This window comes from Cervus canadensis, chromosome 16 (genome assembly GCF_019320065.1).
Source record: "Cervus canadensis isolate Bull #8, Minnesota chromosome 16, ASM1932006v1, whole genome shotgun sequence".
Lineage (NCBI taxonomy): Eukaryota > Metazoa > Chordata > Mammalia > Artiodactyla > Cervidae > Cervus > Cervus canadensis.
In genome coordinates, this window is record NC_057401.1 from 64785048 (window position 1) to 64807200 (window position 22153).

Here is a 22153-nt window from a genome sequence, read left to right on the forward strand (position 1 = left end):
ACAAAGTGAGTGAAGTAGCTCAGTCGTGTCCGACTCTTTGCGACCCCATAGACTGTAGCCCACCAGGCTCCTCTGTCCGTGGAATTTTCCAAGCAGGAGTACTGGAGTGGGTTGCCATTTCCTTCTGCAGGGGATCTTCCTGACCCAGGGATCAAACCCATGTCTCCTGCATTGCAGGCAAACGCTTTACCATCTGAGCCACCATGGAAGCCCCGTTAATAACAAGGCAGGAGGCATTTTCACTTCACAGTCTGAACCAATTTCCCTTAGAGGCGGATGTTACAGCCTCCAGCCTAAGCAGTTTATTGAAGCGGTCCTTCCAGTCAAATGAAGAAGTCTTCTTGGGGAAGGACCTCGGTAAAGTTAGGACTTGCCTTTCTCATATTAATAATATTTTAGCACTTCCTCAAAACGTGCATCAGAACCGCCCACAGGTGAGGAACAAAAATGCCCATTCCTGGACCGACTCCAGACACGCGGCACCGGAGTCTTGGGCAGGAAGAGGGGAGTGGAGCCGGGCGCAGAACTGTCTTTTCACAGGCGCCAGGTAGCTCTTCAGCCCCGAGGCCCGCCTGTGTGGTGCACCGCGGTGCGGCGGCGGGTGCTGGGCTCGCTCCTGCTGCCATCCTCGCTTGGTTCTGTGCCGTCTTTGTCGCCGCCCCCCCGCCTCCCACCTCGGTGTCATTAGAGTTCAGCTCCTTCTAAGGTTTCAGCCTCTCCGCCCGCGCAGCCCTCTGGACAAAGCCCAAGTGGCCCGCGGCCCATGACGGTGGCCACCCCGCGGCCTGTGGAGGGAGTGGAAGGGTGGGGGGGAATGTCCCGCAACGCCCCCGCGACCGCCGCCCACTGAGCATGCGCAACGCCGAGCTGCCGGAAGTGACGCCACACGTCGCGGAGGAGCCCCGCCCCTTCCGCCTTCACGCCCCGCCCAGGCCTCGCCCCTCCGCTCTCCCCGCCCCTCCCCCTCCCCTCTCTTGCCTGCTTTCTGTCAGCCTCTCTCCCTCTCCCTCTCCCCCCTCTCTCTCTTCCTCTCTCGCACCTGAGCACACGCACCTGCCCGGGCCCGGCTCCGCTCCCTCCTCCTTCCTCCCCGTCCCTTCCCCTTCCCCGCCCCGGCCGGAAGGCTCCGGCCTCGGCCGCTGGAGCCTCGCGGCTGCGTCACCGCCGCCCCCCCAGACAAGATGGACACCGCAGAGGAAGGTAAGTCGGCGGCGCCCGCGCCCTGTGCTTGCGGCTCCCGCGTTCGGGTCGGGCCCGTGCCGGTTCCGTGCGGCGCTCCAGGAGGGCGGCGGGGCCCGTGCGGCGCGTGAGGTGGCGGGGTAGGCGGGGGGCGCCTCCGCTCGGGTCAGGGGCTCGCGGTGACAGCGTTGCGAGCGGGCGGGACCACGGCGGGGCCGGCGTCCGGGCCGTTTGCCCCGCTGAGTAGCAGGGCGCGAGGGGCGGCGGGGAGCATGAGGGGGACCCGTCGGCGCCTCCAGCCGTTCCCCGCCCGCCCGCGCGGGTTGAGGGCCGGGGGCGTCGGGCTGGGGTGGGCGGCGTGGCTCCCCGACCCCCGCCCCTCCACTCCGTCCCGCCAGTCCCGGGGGGCGACGGCGCGGTCGTCGCGGCTCGAAGTCTGAGGGGTCGTTTTGTACGCCCTTCTCCGCCCCCACCCCCCGACTCGGTTTTGTCCGTCTTTTAACGTCGCTTCGCCCAGCCGCTCGAGCGGCCCGATCCCTTCGCGACGAAACTTCTTTGTTGACTCTGAAACTTCGCGAAAAACACCTCGCCAGGTGACGGCCGAGTGACCCCTGTTTGAAGCCCTCCCTCTTGCTTGCGTGCCCCCCACCGGTAATTTGTTTACAGACGAGGAAGGAGCAGGCCCAGCGAGGTTGTTCGAAGCAGGAAGGCTCTGAAGAGACTCCTTTTGTTTGGGTGCAGTTTATTTTGTGCTCAGCCCCTGACACAGATAAGCAGAGTTTGTGTGTGTGTTTTGCCTAGTGAGTGCGTGTGCTTTGACTCCAGCTGACTCGTAAGCAGAATACAGAAGTGAAGACACAACTGAACATCTGTGGCTATTGACATGCATTTGCTTTATTCAGTGAAGGTAGTTAGGTTGTTTTTAAGCAATTTTATCTTCCTAGAGCCTATCCAATAATGAGTGAGTGTATAGATGAACTTACTAACTTGTTTCGATTATCAGTGAAGATACATTTATGCTTGAGATATCTTACGTGGGGACGTGATAAGCATCTTTCAGCCTTTCAGATTGTGACTCTTGGTGATTTTAGGTGAAGATCGTTGAGGACTCTCGTGGTATGCAATAATGAGTGGTGGAAAATATGATATTGTCCATATATGTAATGAGTGGAGGGGATCAGTGTATCATTTTTAAAAGAAGTCTTTCCTTGGATAATAAAAGAACTTCAGCTGTAGTGATATTTGCATGTTATACTTGACAGTTTACAAAGCATAGTTATATGCCTTCACATTTGATCTGTGGAGTAGGTAGGTATTATTATCTTTTATAGATGTGGAAGTTATTGGTAGTTATTTTAGTTATCTTAATAGTTTGTCCAGGTTTCACACCCGAATGAGAGAAAGATTTAAACCTAGGTATCCTAATTACAAATAGTTTTCCTTTCATTGTGTTTCGGCTGTTTCTACTAGGTACTGTGAGTGAAAGGTAATTGCCACAGTAGACTCCTTTGGAAACAGTCAAGTGAAACTGCTGAGGAGATTAAGAATGACTTTTTTTGGACAGGTGGTCCTAGTGTGTAAATTTCTGTCTACATCCATACATCCTTTTGGGTTCAAATTTTAATGACTCAACCTAGTAATACGTGTGTTTATTGATTTATCACTTGATCTATACCGGCATGTTTTATTAAGTTCTCATTCTTTGAGCTTATGTACTAAGTACCTGCATACACTTATGGTACGATAGTGGTGATTCAGGAATTGCAGAATCTCAGTCTATATGGAATGGTGGAAGACATATTTTCAGTGTGCTTCTTAGTGCACTGTTTTGTTTTGTTTTTCCTTTCTATGTAAAATTATAATCAGGATGAGGTATAAATGATGTTTACGTACTAACTCGAACATTGTTCTCTGTTGAGGTAACTAACATTTCATGAGCGCTTGATGTATGGCATGTCCTTCACTAAACATTTTACACACAAACACTTATCAGTAGGTAGCATTCTCTTTTTACAGATGAGGAAACTGAGGGTTAGTATGATTAAGTAACTTCGCCAGGGTCATAACAGGTGACCGACATCAGAGGCAAGATTCAAACTCAGGCCTGTTGGACTTTGTGGTTACATTAGATATTTCAGACTTCATCTTTAAATTAGATATTTATAAGTGGATACCCTGTGTCTCCCCTGGTGGCTCAGATGGTAAAAAATTTGCCTGCAGTGCAGGAGACCTGGGTTTGGTCTCTGGGTGGGCAAGATCCCATGGAGAAGGAAATTGCTAACCACTCCAGTATTCTTACCTGGAGAATTCCATGGACAGAGGAGCCTGGCGGATTGTAGTCCATGGAGTCACAAAGGGTTGGACACAACTGAGCAACATTCACTTTCACCTTGTATCCAATGTTGAGATAACTGAATTTTTGTCACTCCATTTATAAGATGAATCATTTACATAATTGGCAAAGTTTCACTTTGCATTTGTTTTGATAGTTAGCCATGAAATGAAAGTGACTTTTAATACTTCTCATGCCTAATTTTGCAAAATTCCAAATTAAAAGTCTGAAAATTTCAAATTAATGTAAACTTAACTTGAAACAAGGCTGGAAAAAGCGGGAGGATTACAGAAGATTTCATGATAAAATGATAAAGTGAAGATAGCAAAAAGCTTGGAAGCAACTTCTGTTTGCTAAATGAGTTATTACAGGTTATTTTGTAAATTAAAAAAATGCGGTTGGGTTTTTATCTGATTATAAAAGAAATTTTCTTTTTGTAGGAGACTTGGAAAATATGGCTAAACATAAAGAACATAAAAATTTTAAAAATCTTTAAATTTTATCACTCATTGTTAATAACACTGAAGACATTGTTTTTTTATTATGTTAATATGAACAGATTGTTACTGAAATACCAACCAGCAAATAGTGTTAACTCTTACATCTCTTTTAAAAATGCTTGTTGCTTTCCCCTAATGGTATCATATATGATGTTATATGCTCAGAATGTTTCATACTTGTAGAAAAAGCCCTGAATTGTTAAAAAATTGATTATTTGCTAGATTTTGACCCTTCGTATTGTTTGTTGTGTATTAAAGTGTTCAGTATATTAAATCTTATTTTTGCAAAACCAACAGGTTTATCATCATTCTCATAATACAGGCATGCCTTGATTTTATTGTGTTTCACTTTATTGAGCTCTGTAGATAATGATTTTTTTTTTTAAAAACAAATTGAGGGTTTGTGGCAACCCTGCACTAAGTCTGTAGGTGCTGTTTTTCCAAAAACATTTGCTCACTTGCATGTCTCTCTGTCACATCTTAGCAATTCTTTCCGTATTTCAAACTTTCTCATTATAACTGTATTTGTTATAGTGATCTGTGATTTACTACTATTACAGTTGTTTTGGAGCACCATGAACTGTGCCCACAAAGAGAGCAAACTTAACTGATCAATGTGTGTTTTCTGACTGCCCCACTCCCTGCTGTTGCCATTTCTTTTTTTTCTCCTCAGGGCCTCGCTATTCCCTAAGACACTATAATATTGAAATTAGGCTGTTTAATAACCCTCTAATGATCTCTTTTAAGTGTTCAAGTGAAAGAATAGTTGCCTCTCACTTTAAATCACAAGTTAGAAATGATTCAGCTTAGTGAGGAAAGTATGTTGAAATCCAAGATAGGCTGAAAACTAGGCCTTTTGCTCCAGTTAGCCAAGGTGTGAATGCACAGATAAAGTTCTTGAAGAAAAAAGTGCTGCTGCAGTGAACATACAGATGATAAGAAAGAGAAGCAGCTGTATTGCCTAATAGAGTCTTAGTGGTCTGGAGAGATCAGACCAGGCCCACACTCCCTGAAGCCAAAGCCTACCCAGAGCGTTGCTTTCACTCTTTTCACTTCTCTGAAGGCTGAGAGAATGGAGGAAGCTGTAGAGGAAACGTTTAAAGCTAGCAGAGCTTGGTTCATGAGTTATAAGGAAAGAAGTTGTCTCTAACGGTGAAGAGCAAAGTGAAGTAGCCAGATATCCAGAAAATCCAGCTGAGATAATTTTTGAAGGTGATCACACTGAAGAGCAGATTTTCAATATCCACGAAACAGCCTTATATTAGCAGAAAATGCCAACTAGGATTTTAATAGCTGGAGAGGAGAAGTTAGTGCTTGACTTCAAAGCTTCAAAGGACAGGCTGACTTGTGTTAGGGGCTAATGTAGCTGGTCATTTTTTTTTTTTTTGTAGCTGGTCATTTTAAGTTGAAGCTGTTGCTCATTTGCCATTCTGAAAATCCTAGGGCTCTTAAAATTATGCTAATTCTACTCTGCCTGTGCTCTGTAAATGGAACAAGGCCTAGATGACAGCTCATCTGTTTACAACGTGGTTTATTGAATATTTTAAACCCACTGCTGAGGCCTACTGCTCAGGAAAAAAAAAGATTCCTTTCAAAATATTACTGCTCATTGACAATGTACCTGATAACCGAAGAGTTCTGCTGGAGATGTGCAATGAGATGAATGTTTTCATACCTGCTGACAAACAAAATCCATTCTGTAGCCAGTGGATCAAAAAGTACCAATAATTTTGACTAGGAAAGTCAAAGTCTTATTATTTGAGAAGAAATTTCTTAAGCCTATAGCTGCCACTTGTTGTTCAGTCGTAAAGGCATGTCTTACTCTTTGCAACCCCATGGACTGCAGCATGCCAGACTCCCCTGTCCTTCACTGTCTCCTGGAGTTTGCCCTCATTCATGTCCATTGAGTTGGTGATGCTATCTAATCATCTCATCCTCTGTCACTTCAGCAAGCTGCCATGGAGATAATTATTCCTTTGATGGATCTGGACAAAGTAAATTGAAGACATTATGGAAAGGGTTCACCACTGTAGATGCCATTAAGAATATTTGTGATACTAGAACAACATTGTAAATCAATCATCATTCAATTAAAAGAAATAAAAATTTTAAAAGAGAACGTTTATGATTCACAGGAAGAGGTAAAAACATCAACGTCAACAGGAATTTAGAAAAAAGAGTTTGATTCCAACCCTTGTTGATTTTGAGGGGTTTAAGACTTCAGTGGAGGAAGTAATTGCAGATGTGGTATAAACAGCAAAAAGCCTAGATTTAGAAGTGGAGCCTGAAGATATGACTGAATTTTGTAATATCATGGTAAAATATTAACAAATGAGTTGCTTTTTAGGGGTGAGCAAAGAAAGTTTCTTGAGACAAAATATACTCCTAGTGAAGATGTTATGAAAGTTGTTGAAATGACAGCATAGCATTTAGAATATTATGTAAACCTAGTTGGTAAAGTAGGGGCAGGGTTTAAGAGAATTGATTTCACTTTTGAAAGATGTTCTGTTAGGTAGGTAAACTGCTCTGTCATTAAATCTTTAAACGTCAGAGCTTGAGAAGATCTTACATCTTTCTCATTTTGTCAGTTAGGAGTCTGATTCTGCAATGCACTGAGGTTTTTCAGTTTCAAAGAAAAAATGTTGTCCTTTGCCAAAAGGTATGCATTTTTAAAAAGCACTGCAATATTGGAATGGATGTTGCAAGCAAGTATTGATGTATGAAACTCTGATTAAGATATTAAACATTTTGCCATAGTAGAGTGCTCTTACTTCAGCTCAGAGATACATAGAGCTGACATTTTTCTTTTTCATTTTCTAAATTACTGCTCAAACTAGCAAAACATAATATAAAATCTTATCAGCAGTTTTTTATGGACTGCCAAAGCAATTGTTCTTAATGCTTTGTGAATTATATTCATTGGGAAGGGATGAAGCTCAAGTGTATCATATTGATCATGTTTTGTAGTATGGCAAAACCTTGAGATGGCTTAGATTTGGAAGCAATGAGTTCAAAGGATAGGAAGTTGTCAGAAGCAGACGGCTAGTTACTTTCTTTCTAGAACCACATGGTCTTTCATCTGCTTCCAGTAATGTCTGCTTCATTGTTTTTGCCATAGATCAGCTGTCACTGCTTTGGCATGCCTACGGCCAGGCATACATGCACTTATTTGACAAGTGCTTACGGGGCAGCTGTTACAAGCCAGACACAATTTTATGCACCTGGGGTAGGCGGATAACAAAATAGACAAAATCCCTTTTTTCATAGAGCCTGCGATCTTGTCTTTGGCTTGGTAAAGGAGGAAGGGAGAACAGAAAATAAACATGTAGTAAATTATATGGCAAGACAAGACAGTTATACGTGCTGTGGAGAACAGTCAGTTCAGAGGGAATGAGATGGGTGAGAGAAGGATGAGAGATGGAGGAGGATTACGAAGGGGCCTGAGTTAATTCTGGTGGTGACGGATCTGTCATTATCTCGAATGTGGTGACAGTTTTACCAGTGTAAAGCATATCAAGTGGTATCCTCTGAGTGCATCTGATTGTTTTCAGTTATTCCTCAGTAAAGCTGTCTAAAACTCCATTGTCTTTTACTTATGCGTGGCTTTGTATCAGCATGTGTTGATTTGGTAGCTGTTGGATCAAGGTATGCAAATCTTCCAACTGTTGACATGTTTTCCTGTATAATATAAAAGTCACATTGATTAAGGTCACCACTTATCTCAGAAGGGCTTTAGATATTAGGGACACTGTCATGTTTATTGTGGTGGAAATAGGTTTTCTAAAATCCTAATATTTGTTTGAAAGTTTTGTCATTGGCAGCAAATATTGTCAGTTGGTTTCTTTGGTTCTTAGACTCACTTCATTCTTTTGTGCCTGCCACATACCTGCCTGAGTAACTGTTGTCTGTCAGGCTTTTTTTTTCTTTCATAGTAAAAATGGTGTTTCAGTGGGGTAAAAGCAGTTCCAACTGGTCACACCTAAGAATAATCCAAGTGCTTTTTCTTGAGGCAGTCATTGCTGTTGAGCCTGAGCCGAAGAATGAGCCCAGGCTCCCTGTATTTTTCAGTTCTTAAAAATTTCACTTGGTTCTTTAAATCATCTTTTTTCTTTGTATTTTGGATCCAGTGAGGAGACTGAAAACACAGTAACTTAGAGGAAGTTGAAAGAATTATTAAGCTGTGGTAAGAGAGTAATTATAAAGATGCCAGGACTGCTGTAAAGGGTACGCTGGGCCTGAGGGAAAGTGCAGGTAGGAAGACTTGGGAGGGGTGGGACTCTTCCTCACCGCTGTGGTTCAGACTGCATTGGAGAAGCATGGAGTTGTCCAAGCCAGAGCTAGCCCACAGTTTCTGGGTGAGCAGGAAATACCCCCCTCCCCCTACCCCCGCCCCAGGGCGCATGCAGGAAACCCAAGGTTGGTGGGTGGGTAGACATGCACAGAGAGTGAGGGTACCGCTGTGGGTGCAAGGCCTGGAGTGTGTTGAGGTCTTATCAGTGGGGCTGTGAGAAGCTGGCAAGCCCACTGAGAGTGCAGCAGGAGCAGGCTTGCTCCAGGCCTCCTGTGTTGTCCCTCCAGCACCCTCTACTGACAAATCCTTTTCTGAGAACTGTTTAAAAGACGCAGTCTCTTATTACTGAACAGGTAGTACTGAAGGGTAAGTTTGGAGCTGAGAGGAATCAGACTGATACTTGGCACACTCCTGCTGACACTCCTGCCTCTGCTGCTGAACTTGCATTTGCCCACAGCTGGGCAAAGCCAGAAGTAGAAAACGGTGGTACCCCTTCCCTCCGTCTTCTGATCCCACAGAAGAGCGTCTCACTGACAGAATGTAACTCAAGCCTAGTAATAGTTTTCAGGCTGGAAACTAGTTTTTGGGCTTCCAGGAGCAGTAGTGCAGGTGAATGTTAGTTTTGTAATGACATGTGAAGGGATCATTCTGAAGAATGTCATGTGTAGTGACATTCTGAAGGGATCAGAAATAACTAAGCTTTGGGATATATGGATTGGAATTTTAAATTCCAATTTAAATTGGAATTAAAAATTTTCAAGGCCTAATTACCAAATCCACATTTTAAAAGTATGTATATGTATATATACTTCCACGGTCAAAAAGGAAGTGTTTTCCACAAAATTTTAGTTCAGTTTTTTTTTTTCTTATAGTTGTAAAAGTAGCAATGAAACAATAGAAACTTGGGAAAGAGGAGAAGAAAATCACCCATGTTCTCATCTAACCAATTATAGTGGCTGTCATTTTTTGTGTGTGTGTTTTCTCTTTTAGGCTGTTTTAGGTTTCTTATCTTGTTGGAAGAACAGTGTGTATTCATTTTTTAAATTTGTGCGTTGCTTATGTAACATTATACATTTTTCTATATTGTCATAAGAGTTGTTAAATTTGCTGTTTTTAAGGGACTATAGACATTCTGCAAAGAGTCGGACATGACTGAGTGACTGAACAGCAACAAATAGACATTCCAAGTACTGAATGTACCACAGTTTATGTAGCCACACTCCTGATCTTGGCTGTAATATTTTGAGTAATATTTGTGGCCCTGCTGAGAGACATGTGGGATTTCCCCAACTAGGGATCGAACCCGCACCCTGTGCATTGGAAGCATGAAATCTTAATCACTTGACTGCCAGGAAAGTCCTGAGTAATACTTTTTAATAATTGTTCACTGTAATCATAGCTACTAATTATAAGATTTTTGTCGATAATCAGATATTGAAAATCCCTTGTTATTGCAACCAAGTGAATCAGCGTCAACTTTAGTAGTCATAAAAATCATGTTGATAATATGTACCATTGATATTATGTGCTGAAATGGCACTCTGCCTGTGAGATTTTCCTTCCCAAAATACATAGCTCCACTCTAATCATCAGCAAAAACCGTAAACAAATTCTGATAGAAGGGCATCTTGCAATACTCCTTGAAATGATAAAAATTGTCAAAGACAAGCAAAGTCTGAGAAACTGCCAGAGCTAAGAGGAGCCTAAGGAGACATGACAACTAAATGTAATGTGGATTCTGGAACAGAAAAATCACTTTAGGTAAAGATCAAGGAGATCTGAATAGACTCTTAACTGTAGTTGATGATCGTGTGTCAGTATGGGTTCATTAAGTGTCATAAAAGTACCACCCTAATGTATTAGAAGTATAACATCCTAATATAGGATGTTAGTAATAGGGGTACTGGATATGTGGAGACACTGTACTGTCTTCCCACATTTTCTGTAAATGTAATCTGTTCTAAAAAATAAAGTATATTAAACCATTGTTTATTAAAATTATCACTAGTTTATCACCAGAAGGAAAGTGGAAACTTTTTGAAGTCTTAAAGAGCTTTCAGGGTAGACAGTGGTTTAAGAGTTAGAATGTACCCAAAGCTATGAGTTGGTCTGTATTTTTCCTTAGGGTAGATGCTTAGAATGTATGTGGTTTCTGGGCATACACAGCGAGGAAACCAGATCTGAAAGAGACACGTGCATCCCAATGTTCATCGCAGCACTGGTTATAATAGCCAGGACATGGAAGCAACCTAGATGCCCATCAGCAGACAAATGGATAAGGAAGCTGTGGTACATATACACCATGGACTATTACTCAGCCATTAAAAAGAATTCATTTGAATCGGTTCTAATGAGATGGATGAAACTGGAGCCCATTATACAGAGTGAAGTAAACCAGAAAGATAAAGACCAATACAGTATACTAATGCATATATGTGGAATTTAGAAAGTTGGTAACAATAACCCTATATGCAAAACAGAAAAAGAGACACAGATGTACAGACAGAATTTTGGACTCTGTGGGAGAAGGTGAGGGTGGGATGTTTCGAGAGAACAGCATCGAAACATGTATATTATCTAGGGTGAAACAGATCACCAGCCAAGGCTGGATGCGTGAGACAAGTGCTCGGGCCTGGTGCACTGGGAAGACCCAGAGGAATCGGGTGGAGAGGGAGGTGGGAGGGGGCATCGGGATGGGGAATACATGTAAATCCATGGCTGATTCATGTCAGTGTATGACAGAAACCACTACAATATTGTAAAGTAATTAGCCTCCAACTAATAAAAATAAATGGAAAAAAAAAGAAAAGAATGTATGTGGTGAAGTGGATTGTTGGCTAAAAGAACTAAAGGGATGGGATAGTCCTAAATGGGTGCTGACTTGGTAACCTCTCACACTATTGGGCTTTCCCGCTCCCTTTCACCTCCTAGGTTGTCTCCTTGCTCAGTCACTCAGGATTTGAAGGTTTCATTCAAAGCACCTTAATTGAGCTAGGTACTGGGCTAGAAACTTTCAAAAGGTATGCTTTGTGAAGATTCTTCTTGTTCCGTCGCTCAGTTGTGTCTGACTCTTTGCGACCTCATGGACTTCAGCACACCATTCTTCCCTGTCCTTCACCATCTCCCAGAGTTTGCTCAAACTCAAGTCCATTGAGTCGATGATGCCATCCAACCATCTTGTCCTCTGTTGTCCCCTTCTCCTCCTGCCATAAATCTTTCCTAGCATTAGGGTCTTTTCCAATGAGTCGACTCGTTGCATCAGGTGGGCAAAGTATTGGAGCTTCAACTTCAGCATCAGTCCTCCAGGTGAATATTCAGGGTTGATTTCCTTTTGTGAAGATACTAAGTATTCAAATAAACAAACTAAGCAACAAAAGTTGCTACAGGTTATAACAGAAGTTTGCCCTTGAAAACCACTAAGAGCTTTTTTTTTTCCTAGGTAGGTTTGCAGAGCTTTGATTTCTAGGTAGGTTTGTGTTCATAACCAGCAAGTGCATTGATTTTACTTTGGCCTGAACAAGATTTGTAATTTTACTGCGTGTAAATTTGATGGAGCCTTACTCCACCACATTTCATTTTTAGTGAAGGGCCTCAGGCTGCATCTTTTGTACACTTAGCTCTCCTTTTGTACTGTTGGCCTTGTTATTCTGTTGAAGTTTCAGGTGGTGGGATTGATCCTACTAAACAAAATAGATTATTCTTTGACTCCCTCACTGCCCCCCCCCCCCTTGCCCCTTGAGGCATTTTATATGCATGTGGTAAACTCCCTTAGGAAAGAAGTTACAGGATTTCTCTCCTGTGTGTTTTTGTCTTGTTTCTTCATGGTCCTTATGCCAGCTGAGGTGGTCAGGACAATGAAACCAAGCTAAACGAATGGAAATAGGTTATTTTGCCATTTTTCTAGGTTTTCAAGTTGCACTTCCAAATCTAGGGCTTGTCACTCCACGCTTGTTAACTTGCCTATGAGGGTTACTGTAATTTTCTCAGCCCTGTGATCATCAGTGATTGGAAATTCACCAGTGTAAGCATGCTCCATCATCACAGTCAGAAACCAGATGATGACTTGGGAGCATGGCCTGATAAGGACGTAGTATTGGTCTTTCTTTTCAGCATTGTTAATGCTCTTGAGAACATGGAAAGATGGTGGAAAGAGTTTTCTTTGAATTTCTCTGTTGGTGGTAGTTGTGCTTGTTCTAGTTTTGTGAATCTGCTAAGATCCTTTATAAAACAGGAAAGGGTAATTTATGTCTTGGTCATACTACTACTGCTGCTAAGTCACTTCAGTCGTGTGACTCTGTGCGACCCCATCCCTGGGATTCTCCAGGCAAGAACACTGGAGTGGGTTGCCAGTTTCCTTCTCCGATGCAGAAAAGTGAAAAGTGAAAATGAAGTCGCTCTGTCATGTCTGACTGTTCTCGACCCCATGGACTGCAGCCTACCAGGCTCCTCTGTCCATGGGATTTTCCAGGCAAGAGTACTGGAGTGGGGTGCCATTGCCTTCTCCGGTCTTAGTCATAAACTACCCCCAAACCTGAGCAGCTTAAACCAACAAAAGGTTGAAGTTTCTCACTGACATCACATCTCGAAATGCTCCTAAGTTGGATCACCTGGAGATCTAGATGGGATACCGTGTTTTTGATTCTACAGTCATTGAGGCAGGAGCATGCAGTGTGATGGAGAGTGTTCATCAGTGCCCAAAGCCTTCTATCCAGAAGTGATGCCCATCGCTAGACCTCATATTGCACTGACCATAGCAGGTCACATGTCCATGTACGATTTCAGAGGTAACAGGAAAGTGCAGTCCCGCCACATGCCTAGGACGTAGAATGCTGGAAACATTTGATGACCAGCACTGATGATTCCCAGTCCCTTGCAACATGGTTGGATGGAATAAATGTGCTCACTGCCATACATTGCAATCTACAACTTCATTAGACCACATTTTAGAGAGAGAACCAATTTTTTTCCATGTCATTACCTTTTCTCATTTCCTGTTTCTTGTTTCTCATTACCTGTTCTTGTCTCCTACATCTAGTCACTACTGTAGAAAATCTTTTGATCTCCTCCCCCCCCAAGTATAATTAAAGTAAAATTTACCTTATTTAATGTCTGTGAGTTTTTGACAAATGGATGCAGTCATGTAGCCATCACAGTCAAGAAGATATAGAATACTTCTTTCACTACTCAAAATATCTCCATGCCTTTTTATGGTCAGCTCTACCTCCAGACTCTGGAACCACTCATCTGTTTCTGCCTATATATTAGGTTGGTACAAATGTAATTGTTGTTTCAGTCCTTGAATTTCAAATCATTATAATTTGGCTCAAATATCTTTATTAATCAAAATAGGAGCCATTACAGTCAACATGTTTTTTGCCAATGGGAGGTGCTTGTTTATTCCTGTAGCATAAACATCCATGCTTCGTGAGTCAACAAACTCTTGGAAAGCATTTTCTTTCTCCTGCTGGTTGTGGAAGCATTTTTCCTACAAAAAGTTGTTGAGGTGCTTGAAGAAGTGGTAGTCGGTTGGCCAGAGGTCGGGTAAACGTGGTGGATGAGGCAAAATTTTATAGCTCAATTCCTTCAACTTTTGAAGTGTTGGCTGTGCAACATGTAGTTGGGCATTGCCATGGAAAAGAATTGGCCCTTTCTGTTGACTAATATACTGGTTTGACTAATACTGGTTTCAGGCCTTGCAGTTTTTGGTGCTTCTTATTGATTTGCTGAACATACGTCTCAGATGTAAGGGTTATGCCGAGATTCAGAAAGCTGTAGGGTATCAGATGGGCAGCAGATCACCCAACAGTGACTATGACTCTTTTTTGGTGCAAGTTTGGCTTTGGGAAGTGCTTTGGAGCTTCTTGGACCAGCTGCTGAGCTGGTCATTGCCAGTTGTCATATAAAATCCACCTTTCATTGCACATCACAATCTGATCAAGGAATGGTTCATTGTTGTTGTGTAGGATAAGAGAAGATGACTCTTCAAAATGATAATTTTTTTTTTGATTTTTGGTTAACTTACGAGGCAACCCATATAGCTTTTTCACCTTTCTAGTTTGCTTCCAATGCCAAACGAATGTAGAATGTTGACATTGAGTTCTTGGGCAGCTTCTTGTGTAGTTGTAAGAGGATCATTTTCAATGACGACTCTCAGTTGTTGTCACCTTCCGATGGCTGACCACTACACTCCTCATCTTTAAGGCTGTCATCTCCTTTGCAAAACTTCTTGAACCACCACTGCACTGTACATTCGTTAGCAGTTCCTGAGCCAAATGCGTTGTTGATGTTGAGTTCTCTCCTCTGCCTCATGACCCATTTTGTACTGAAATAAGATTGCTCGAATTTGCTTTTGTCCAACATCATCTCCGTAGTCTAAAATAAATATAAAATAAGCAGCAAGTAATGTCATTAGAAAAAAAAAAAAAGAAATGTGCATTAAAATGATGTATAATGTAACCACATTTAAAAATGTATTCCAAAAAAAAAAAATGTATTCCAGCATCAAACAGCAAATTTAAACAATGCAAAAACCTCACTTACTTGTGCACCACCCCAATAGTTTTGCCTTTTCCAGAATGTTATACATTGAATTAAACAGTATGTAGCTATTGAGTCTGGTTTCTTTCAATGTAACATAATGTATTTGAGATGTATTCACATTGTTGCATATATCAGTAGTCTTATCTTTTTTTTAATGGCTGAGTGGAATTCTGTTGTAGGAATGTGCCACAGTTTATCCATTCCCCAGTTGTGGAATTTTGGGGTTGCTTGTTTCAAGTTTGGGGGAATTACACATGAAATTCACATAGATTTCTGTGTGAACATAAGTTCTCCCTTTACTAGGTCAAATACCTAGGAATAGGATTCCTGAATGTATGATAAGAGTATATATGTTTTTGTTTTTGTCATTTTAATAGGTGTGTAGTGGTATCTTATAGTTTAGTCCATGTCTGACTCTTCTGCAACCTCATGGACTATAGCCCCCGACAGTCTCCTCTGTCCGTTGGATTTCCTAGGCAAGAATACAGGAGTCGGTTGCCATTTCCTTCTCCAGGGGATCTTCCAGACCAGGAATCAAACCTGTGTCTCCTGCATTGGCAGACGGGTTCTTTACTGCTGAACCACCAGGGAAGTCCAGTGGTACTTTACTGTGGTTTAAACGTTTTTTAAATGTGGGAAAACATACATAACAAGACTTAGCATCCTAACCATTTTTAAGTGTGTAACTCAGTGGCATTAAATACGGGCACATTGTTGTACAGTTACCAACAACTTACTGTGATTTTAATTTGCATTTCCTTAATGATGTTTGCATTGCTTTCATGATGCTAACTTCTCCAGGTTAGCATCAGAAGCACCAGGTGCTTCTCTGGTGAAGCATCTATTCAAATCTTTTGCTGAAACTTTTTGGATTATTTTCTATAAAGACCCCAATTAGTACGCTGGACAAAGGACTTGAATAGTTCACAGAGAAAAAGAACATGGCAGAATGTGGAAATAATCCAGCTTCACTAGTAATAAAACTACTTAATTAGCTACTGTACAAGTTATTTTTGTCCTTATATTCAGTAATGCAGTGTGTTTTTATTAGACGGAGCAATCTACCATTCAAATGCAAGAAAATAAAGTTGGAGGGGTAGATCAAGATTTATAGGATATTGACATTAAATTATGAAAAAATAAAACATTCAGGAAAACTTGATCTATAACCAAGGTATGCATGATAAAGTTGAAAAGTTCTCTTTCGGAATTTGGGGCTCGGTTTTAACCCTCATTTCTTCATAAACTTGCTTAATAATATCGTTGGGTTAGTTTAGAACTGGAGTTAGCTGATCTCCATCTGCTCCCCACTTGTCTTTGGTGTCAGAGGCAGTGGTAGGGTTGAAGTTTTTCTTGTACCGTTTGCCTGGATTACGGCAGCAGTTATTGTCTATAAAGTTTTCTGGCTTACTGAGTTGCCGCTTTTCTGGCCCTTTGGCTAGAGGGAGCAGGTTTTCGTGGGGAATTTTTTTGGTCTGCTCTCATTATTGTTTCTAGGTTGCCAGCTTCTCCACCTTAGTCTCTAGTTCAGGCTCAGTTCAGTTCAGTCACTGAATCATGTCTGATTCTTTGCGACCCCGTGGACTGCAGCATGCCAGGCCTCCCTGTCCATCACCAACTCCCAGAGCTTACTCAAGCTCATGTCCATCAAGTCGGTGATGCCATCCAACCATCTCATCCTCTGTCATCCCCTTCTCTTCCCGTCCTCAATCTTTTTCAGCATCAGGGCCTTTTCTAATGAGATCCAACCAGTCCATCCTAAAGGAAATCAGTTCTGAGTATTCATTGGAAGGACTGATGCTGAGGCTGAAACTCCAATACTTTGGCCACCTGATGCGAAGAGCTGACTAGTCCAGGCTGCTTAGGGCAAAACCAGACCGAGAGAACTCGCTGCTGTGTGTGTGTGGTTCCCGGGGCCCCAGCTCCTCTTGCTGGCCTGCCTTTGCTTCGCTCTTCAGTCTTCTTATGTGTGTTTCGTGTATAATATCTTGTGTTTTTAGCTGTCCTTGGCAGGAGGAATAGGGAGAAGACTATTTTATCTTGATCTAGAACTTTCCATTCTTTTCTAGTCTTTACTGCTATCTTTCTCTAGGAGGAAACTTTATCTTGATTTTCTAGTGATAACTGTTTTTCACATTTTTGTATTTTTTTACATGTGGAAGTAACTAACTCTTTGTGTCTGGGGTTCTTTATCACTCAACATCATTTTGTGTTGTTGCTGTTCAGTTGCTAAGTTGTATCCAACTCTTTGTGACCCCATGGACTCCAGCACGCCAGGCTTCCCTGTCTTTCCCTGTCTTCTGGAGTTTGCTCATGTCCATTATATATGGACACATACACAAATATATGCAGTTGATTCTGGAACAACACTGGTTTGAACTACTTGGGTCCACTTTTATGCAGATTTCTTCCAGTAATGATATAGTGTTGCCCCTCATCCCCATTCGTGGGTTTCATGTCTGTAAATTCAACCAACTGCAGATAAAAATTTTCGCGTGCCTTTGCTTGAATCCGTGGATGCAGACAGAACCTGCGGATGTGGAGGCCGACTTTGGGACTTGAGTGCCCTGGAGTTTTGCTGTACATGGGGTTCCTGAAAGCAATCCATCCACGGATACTGAGGTACAGCTAGACTATAGGCAGTATACCCATGTAAATTAAGGAAAGAACTTCTTTCCCCAACTGTGATCCCTACAAAGTAGCAACTGTTAATAGCTCTTACCTACTCTTCCAGAATAAATGTTCAGCCATGACCTTTATACATTTATGCTTTGTTTCAGGTTTTTCTGCTGGACTATGGATTGGCAGGGAAGAAGCTTCCGTGCCTTCTACTCCATGCGCGCAGACTAGCGAAGGAAACTTAGTTGAGGATATAGACCAGGGCAGCCTAGCTCTTAGGCAGCTTTTCTTGGCCTCCAGTTCCTTGATAAAGGGGATAAGCCACACCTAATCAGGTGTGTGGTTCAGGGCCTACTAAACAGTCAGTGTTTGCCTTAAAGTGTTTTATAGCTAAGGCTTATCACCATTCTGGTTGATTCAGAGAAACAGTCTTTGCCTTTCCATTTAGGGAAATATTTATACAGAAAGTACACTTCAACAAAACTCATTTAGTCACAACTTTATCATGTGGGAAAAGACAAAGAATCAATACTACAGAAGAGATTTGTGACATTGTTTCTTGGATCAAATTCTTTTTAGAGTCATTTAGATTAAATGGTTTTAAATTAGATTTGGATTGTTGATGTCATAGAAATAGACCTTTAGGAATGTTGAGACATATTGCTTAGATCTTATTCTGCTTTCTTTCCGTGATGAGGATATAGACAGTGAAAGTTTGAACACATTTTTTTTGGCCTTGCCATGTGGCATGTGAAATTCTAGTTTCCTGACCGGGAATTGAATCCATGTCCCCTGCATTAGGAGCTCCAAATCATAACCACTGGACTACCAGGGAAATCCCTTAACACATTTTTAAAAACATAATCACTAAAATAGGAAAATTGCTAACAAAAGTTTTCACGTTTGTGTGTGTATATTAAATAAACCACATGCTAAGTCCTCCTACTAGAGAACTTCATGATAAAATTGGACTTGGTAGTGTTTAGTAAAATAAAAATTCAGCTATGATATTTCCAAATTGTGTGTTTAATCTTTGATTTATATAGTTTAAAAGTTTACGGCAGCAGTTATTGTCTATAAAGTTTTATATAAATTTCAAACTCTCACAAATAATGTAGCAAGCCTTCATGCTGCCAGCATCTAGATTCAACAGATACAAGCACGGCTGACAATCGTTTTCTCTCAACTCTTTCCCTCTTGCTTCCCCACACTTCTACTGGATTGTTTTAAAGGAAATCCCAAATATGATATCTTTTCATCAGTAAATGCTTATGTATTCTAAGAGATAATAACTTATTAAAAAAACCAACCATAATACCAATATCATTCTGCCTACTGTCTTTATCCTCCCAAGTTTTAAAAGGCCTGTCAAGGGGCTTCCCTGGCAGCCCAGTGATTAAGACTCAACACTTCCTCTGCAGGGTGCACAAGTTCTATCCCTGGTTGGGGGACTAAGATCCCACATGCTGTTTGGTGCAGCCAAAAAATAAATAATTAAATAAAAATGCCTGTCAATATTATTGCTATTAACATGATGATTAATTAATTCTCTTTAGGATATCTCTGTAGTCCCTTTTGTCTTTGGATATAGCCTACTAGGGATGTATGATCATGTTATAAATTCTCTAAAATAATTATTTTCTGTGATTAAGCTTGATATACACAGGTTCATTTGTTTTTGGCTTATTTTCTACTTTGACTGTTTGATTCCCACTTTTATTATTATGTAAAAGAGTTCCATGATTCTAAAACAAGATTGATTTAGAAGCCTAAATGTTCCCTTCTCTTTCCTTTTATATAATCAGTGGAGCTTGTGAAGTCCCTGATAAAATAATGATAATATTGTATACGTGTAATATTGTGTACGTGTGTATTTTGAGAGAGCCATAGTTACTGTCAATTTTACTGTGGGAAAAAAAATTATATTGGGCAGTGGTTCTCAAACATTTTTGGTCTCAGGATCCCTGTAAACGCTTCTGAAAGACTCAGAAGAACTTTTATTTGCCATATAAGAAAATAAAAACATTTACAAATTTTTATTCACTTAAAACTCCCATTATGTGTTAATATACATTTTTTTTCTTGAAAATAACCATATATTCCAAAGCCAGAACATTGGTGAGAAGAGTGGATTTGTTTTATATTTGCATATCTTTTAAATGTTTGGTTTAGTGGGAAACAGCTGCACTCAAACAGTTGTGTCCTGTAGCCTCTGGAAACCGCCACTGTGCACTGGCAAGACAGTGAGAGAAGACTCTTAGTGTTAGAACGGAGATAGTTTTGACCTTGCAGGGCCCCAGTGAGTCCCAATTCTGTACTGTAGACTGTTGAGCAGAGCTCTGGGGCTTGATTTAGATTTGTTGTGCTTGCTTAGTTTTGTGTTCCTTGGTTTGTCCTTTAGAAGGGTGGAATCTCTGAAAATCAGTGTCTGGATCTAATGGAGATCCGGTCTTCCCAGTCGTGCTCAACTCCAGCCCCGCCTGCCCCTTGGGCCGTCCTGTGGGGTGTGGGGAACTGTGGTGCCCGGGCGGATGGGCGCAGCCCGCAGTCTCCGCGTCCGGAGCCCCAGGAGCCTCAGTGTGCATATCTAAGAGGAGCCAGGCTGGCCGTCAGCTGTCTGCCCGCTCCTTGGTGGTGGTCCGCGTGTTACATCCCTGCGTCCCGCTGGCCGAGTGTGCCAACAAAGGCTCTCCCTGGCTCAACCCCAGTCCTTCGCCGCATAACTGCCGGCTGCCAGTCACCATGTTTCTGCGCCGCTTCCCTCTGCCCTGTGTCCTGCCTGCCACGCTGTCTCTGCTGCACCCTACTTCCTGCCCCCGGGGCCGCTTGAGAGCTGGTGGGGAGACAGGAAGAGGTGGAACCACTTGCCCTGTGACTGCACCTGCCCGCCCACAGTTGAACTCAAACTCCCCATAAGTGGGGGATCCCGCAGTGGCATACGCCTGTCTCTAAAGTTAATCCACAGAGGTCTAGGCACTTCTGGCTGGTACCCCGACATAGCGAATGACTTTGAGGGCAGGTTTGGCTCCTACCTGCAGAACCGTGGTCATTCTAGAACTCATCCATGCCCGTGGGCATCCACAACTCAGCTCTCATGATTCTAGGTCACCAGGAGTGCATGTCCTGTGGCCCTGTTAAGTTGTGGCGACCTGGGCTACTGGGAATTGGGTGATGGGGGACCCAGATTTGGCTCCATAGAGGAAGCCTGGTAATGGACTACCCCATCCAAGGGGTAGCAGACTTGTTACTTGTGACCCAAGGGTGGGGAGGCAGTGATGAAAAACAGCACTGGTCTCTGGAGATCTGGTAGTTGGAATGAGTCCACTTAAAATCCTTTCAGGCGGATCCATTGCATGGCAAGTCTAGTACCTGCAGCCAAGGTGATGGTGGTTTAGTTGCTAAGTCGTGTCTGACTCTTGTGACCCTGTGGACTGTACCAGGCTGCTCTGTCCCTGGGATTCTCCAGGCAAGAATACTGGAGTGGACTGTCATTTCTTCTCTAGGGGGTCTTTGCGACCCAGGAATTGAACCTGGGTCTTTTGCATTGCAGGCAGATTGTTTACCGACTGACCCATGAGGGAAGCAGCCGAGGTAATCTCAAGCTTCAATGGCAGGGTGTTGAGTTCGGTGCAGTTAAAATACTGTGTGATCTACCGCATGGGTTGACGGATGGGGAGCCTCTGCCCCTATCCCCATGTCCTGCTTCTCCTCGCCCTCCTGGCTCCTAGGCTAGTTTCCCTGGGCTGAAGTGAGGGAGCTGCCTGCCCACTGCCGCTGGAAATCATGGCACGGGACTGTGGTTCTGTTTTGTGTTGGAACTTTGCGGCGGCCGATTAGACACGAAGGCTGGGACGTTCCTACTGCACTGCTGGAGCTCAAAGTCTTAGATCGATGCAAAACGGACCGGAGTGAATGCTGTTGCCATGGATGTTTTTATTAATCAAGGATGAAGGTGAAAAAGGGAGGTTTGAAGAGATTCTGATCCCATGTTCTCTCCATAAACGATGCCGACTGCCAGAGTTATTTCCGGTAATGTGCCGGTAGCTTACAGAAAGCAAAGTCCTTCCGATGATGATAGCTGCAGTGTCTGGTTCTACAGAATTTAAAGATGCAGTAGTGCAATCTATGCTTAATTTGATACAATTCAGATAACTCTACAGCGACTCCATGGCAACCAGGATTGACAATTTTGGTAGATTTTTCCTGGGTGGTGGTGAGTTGTGAGTTTCTGTGTTGCTGGAGTGATTTGTCTGGTTTATAGATAACAGAGAGACTAGTGTGCTAACCATAGGTTACCCTGAGCGCTTGATAGCCTTAACTTTGACAAATATTGCTTAGCCGCCCAAGATTGAGCAGTCATAGTTCTGTGATGCTCTTAAGTGGCCGGAACCGTACCACACTGCTCAGCGTGTGTGCTTCCGGTCGGATGGGTGCTGGAGGCTCATTATTAAATCCGTCAGAGAGAGGCTCTGGGTTGCAGCTGTTACTCGTTAGTGAGGAGCTCACTGTAAGAGTAGATGAGAAGCTTGCGTCACGTCCCTGCCCCGTGTCCACACTGCCTGTTGCCCCTCACTTTCCCACCTTGGGGTTGGTATCTGGCCTTGGTGGTTCGCTGAGAAGCCGTTCTAACTGAAAGTCACTACCAGGTTTTGGTAGGTGGTCCTGCGGAAGGACCACATTAATGAACGAGCG

The 22153-nt window shown here is 42.7% G+C and overlaps 1 protein-coding gene across 1 annotated transcript in view; it reads left to right on the forward strand.

Moving 5' to 3' along the window:
• Positions 1-946: 946 nt before the first annotated feature.
• The window catches only part of MARCHF6 (membrane associated ring-CH-type finger 6), a 101114-nt gene continuing 79907 nt past the window's right edge, over positions 947-22153 (forward strand). The window contains exon 1 of the mRNA XM_043489241.1: positions 947-1200. Coding sequence (XP_043345176.1) covers positions 1182-1200 — 19 coding nt within the window. The 5' untranslated portion in view covers positions 947-1181. The remainder of the gene's footprint in view (positions 1201-22153) is intronic.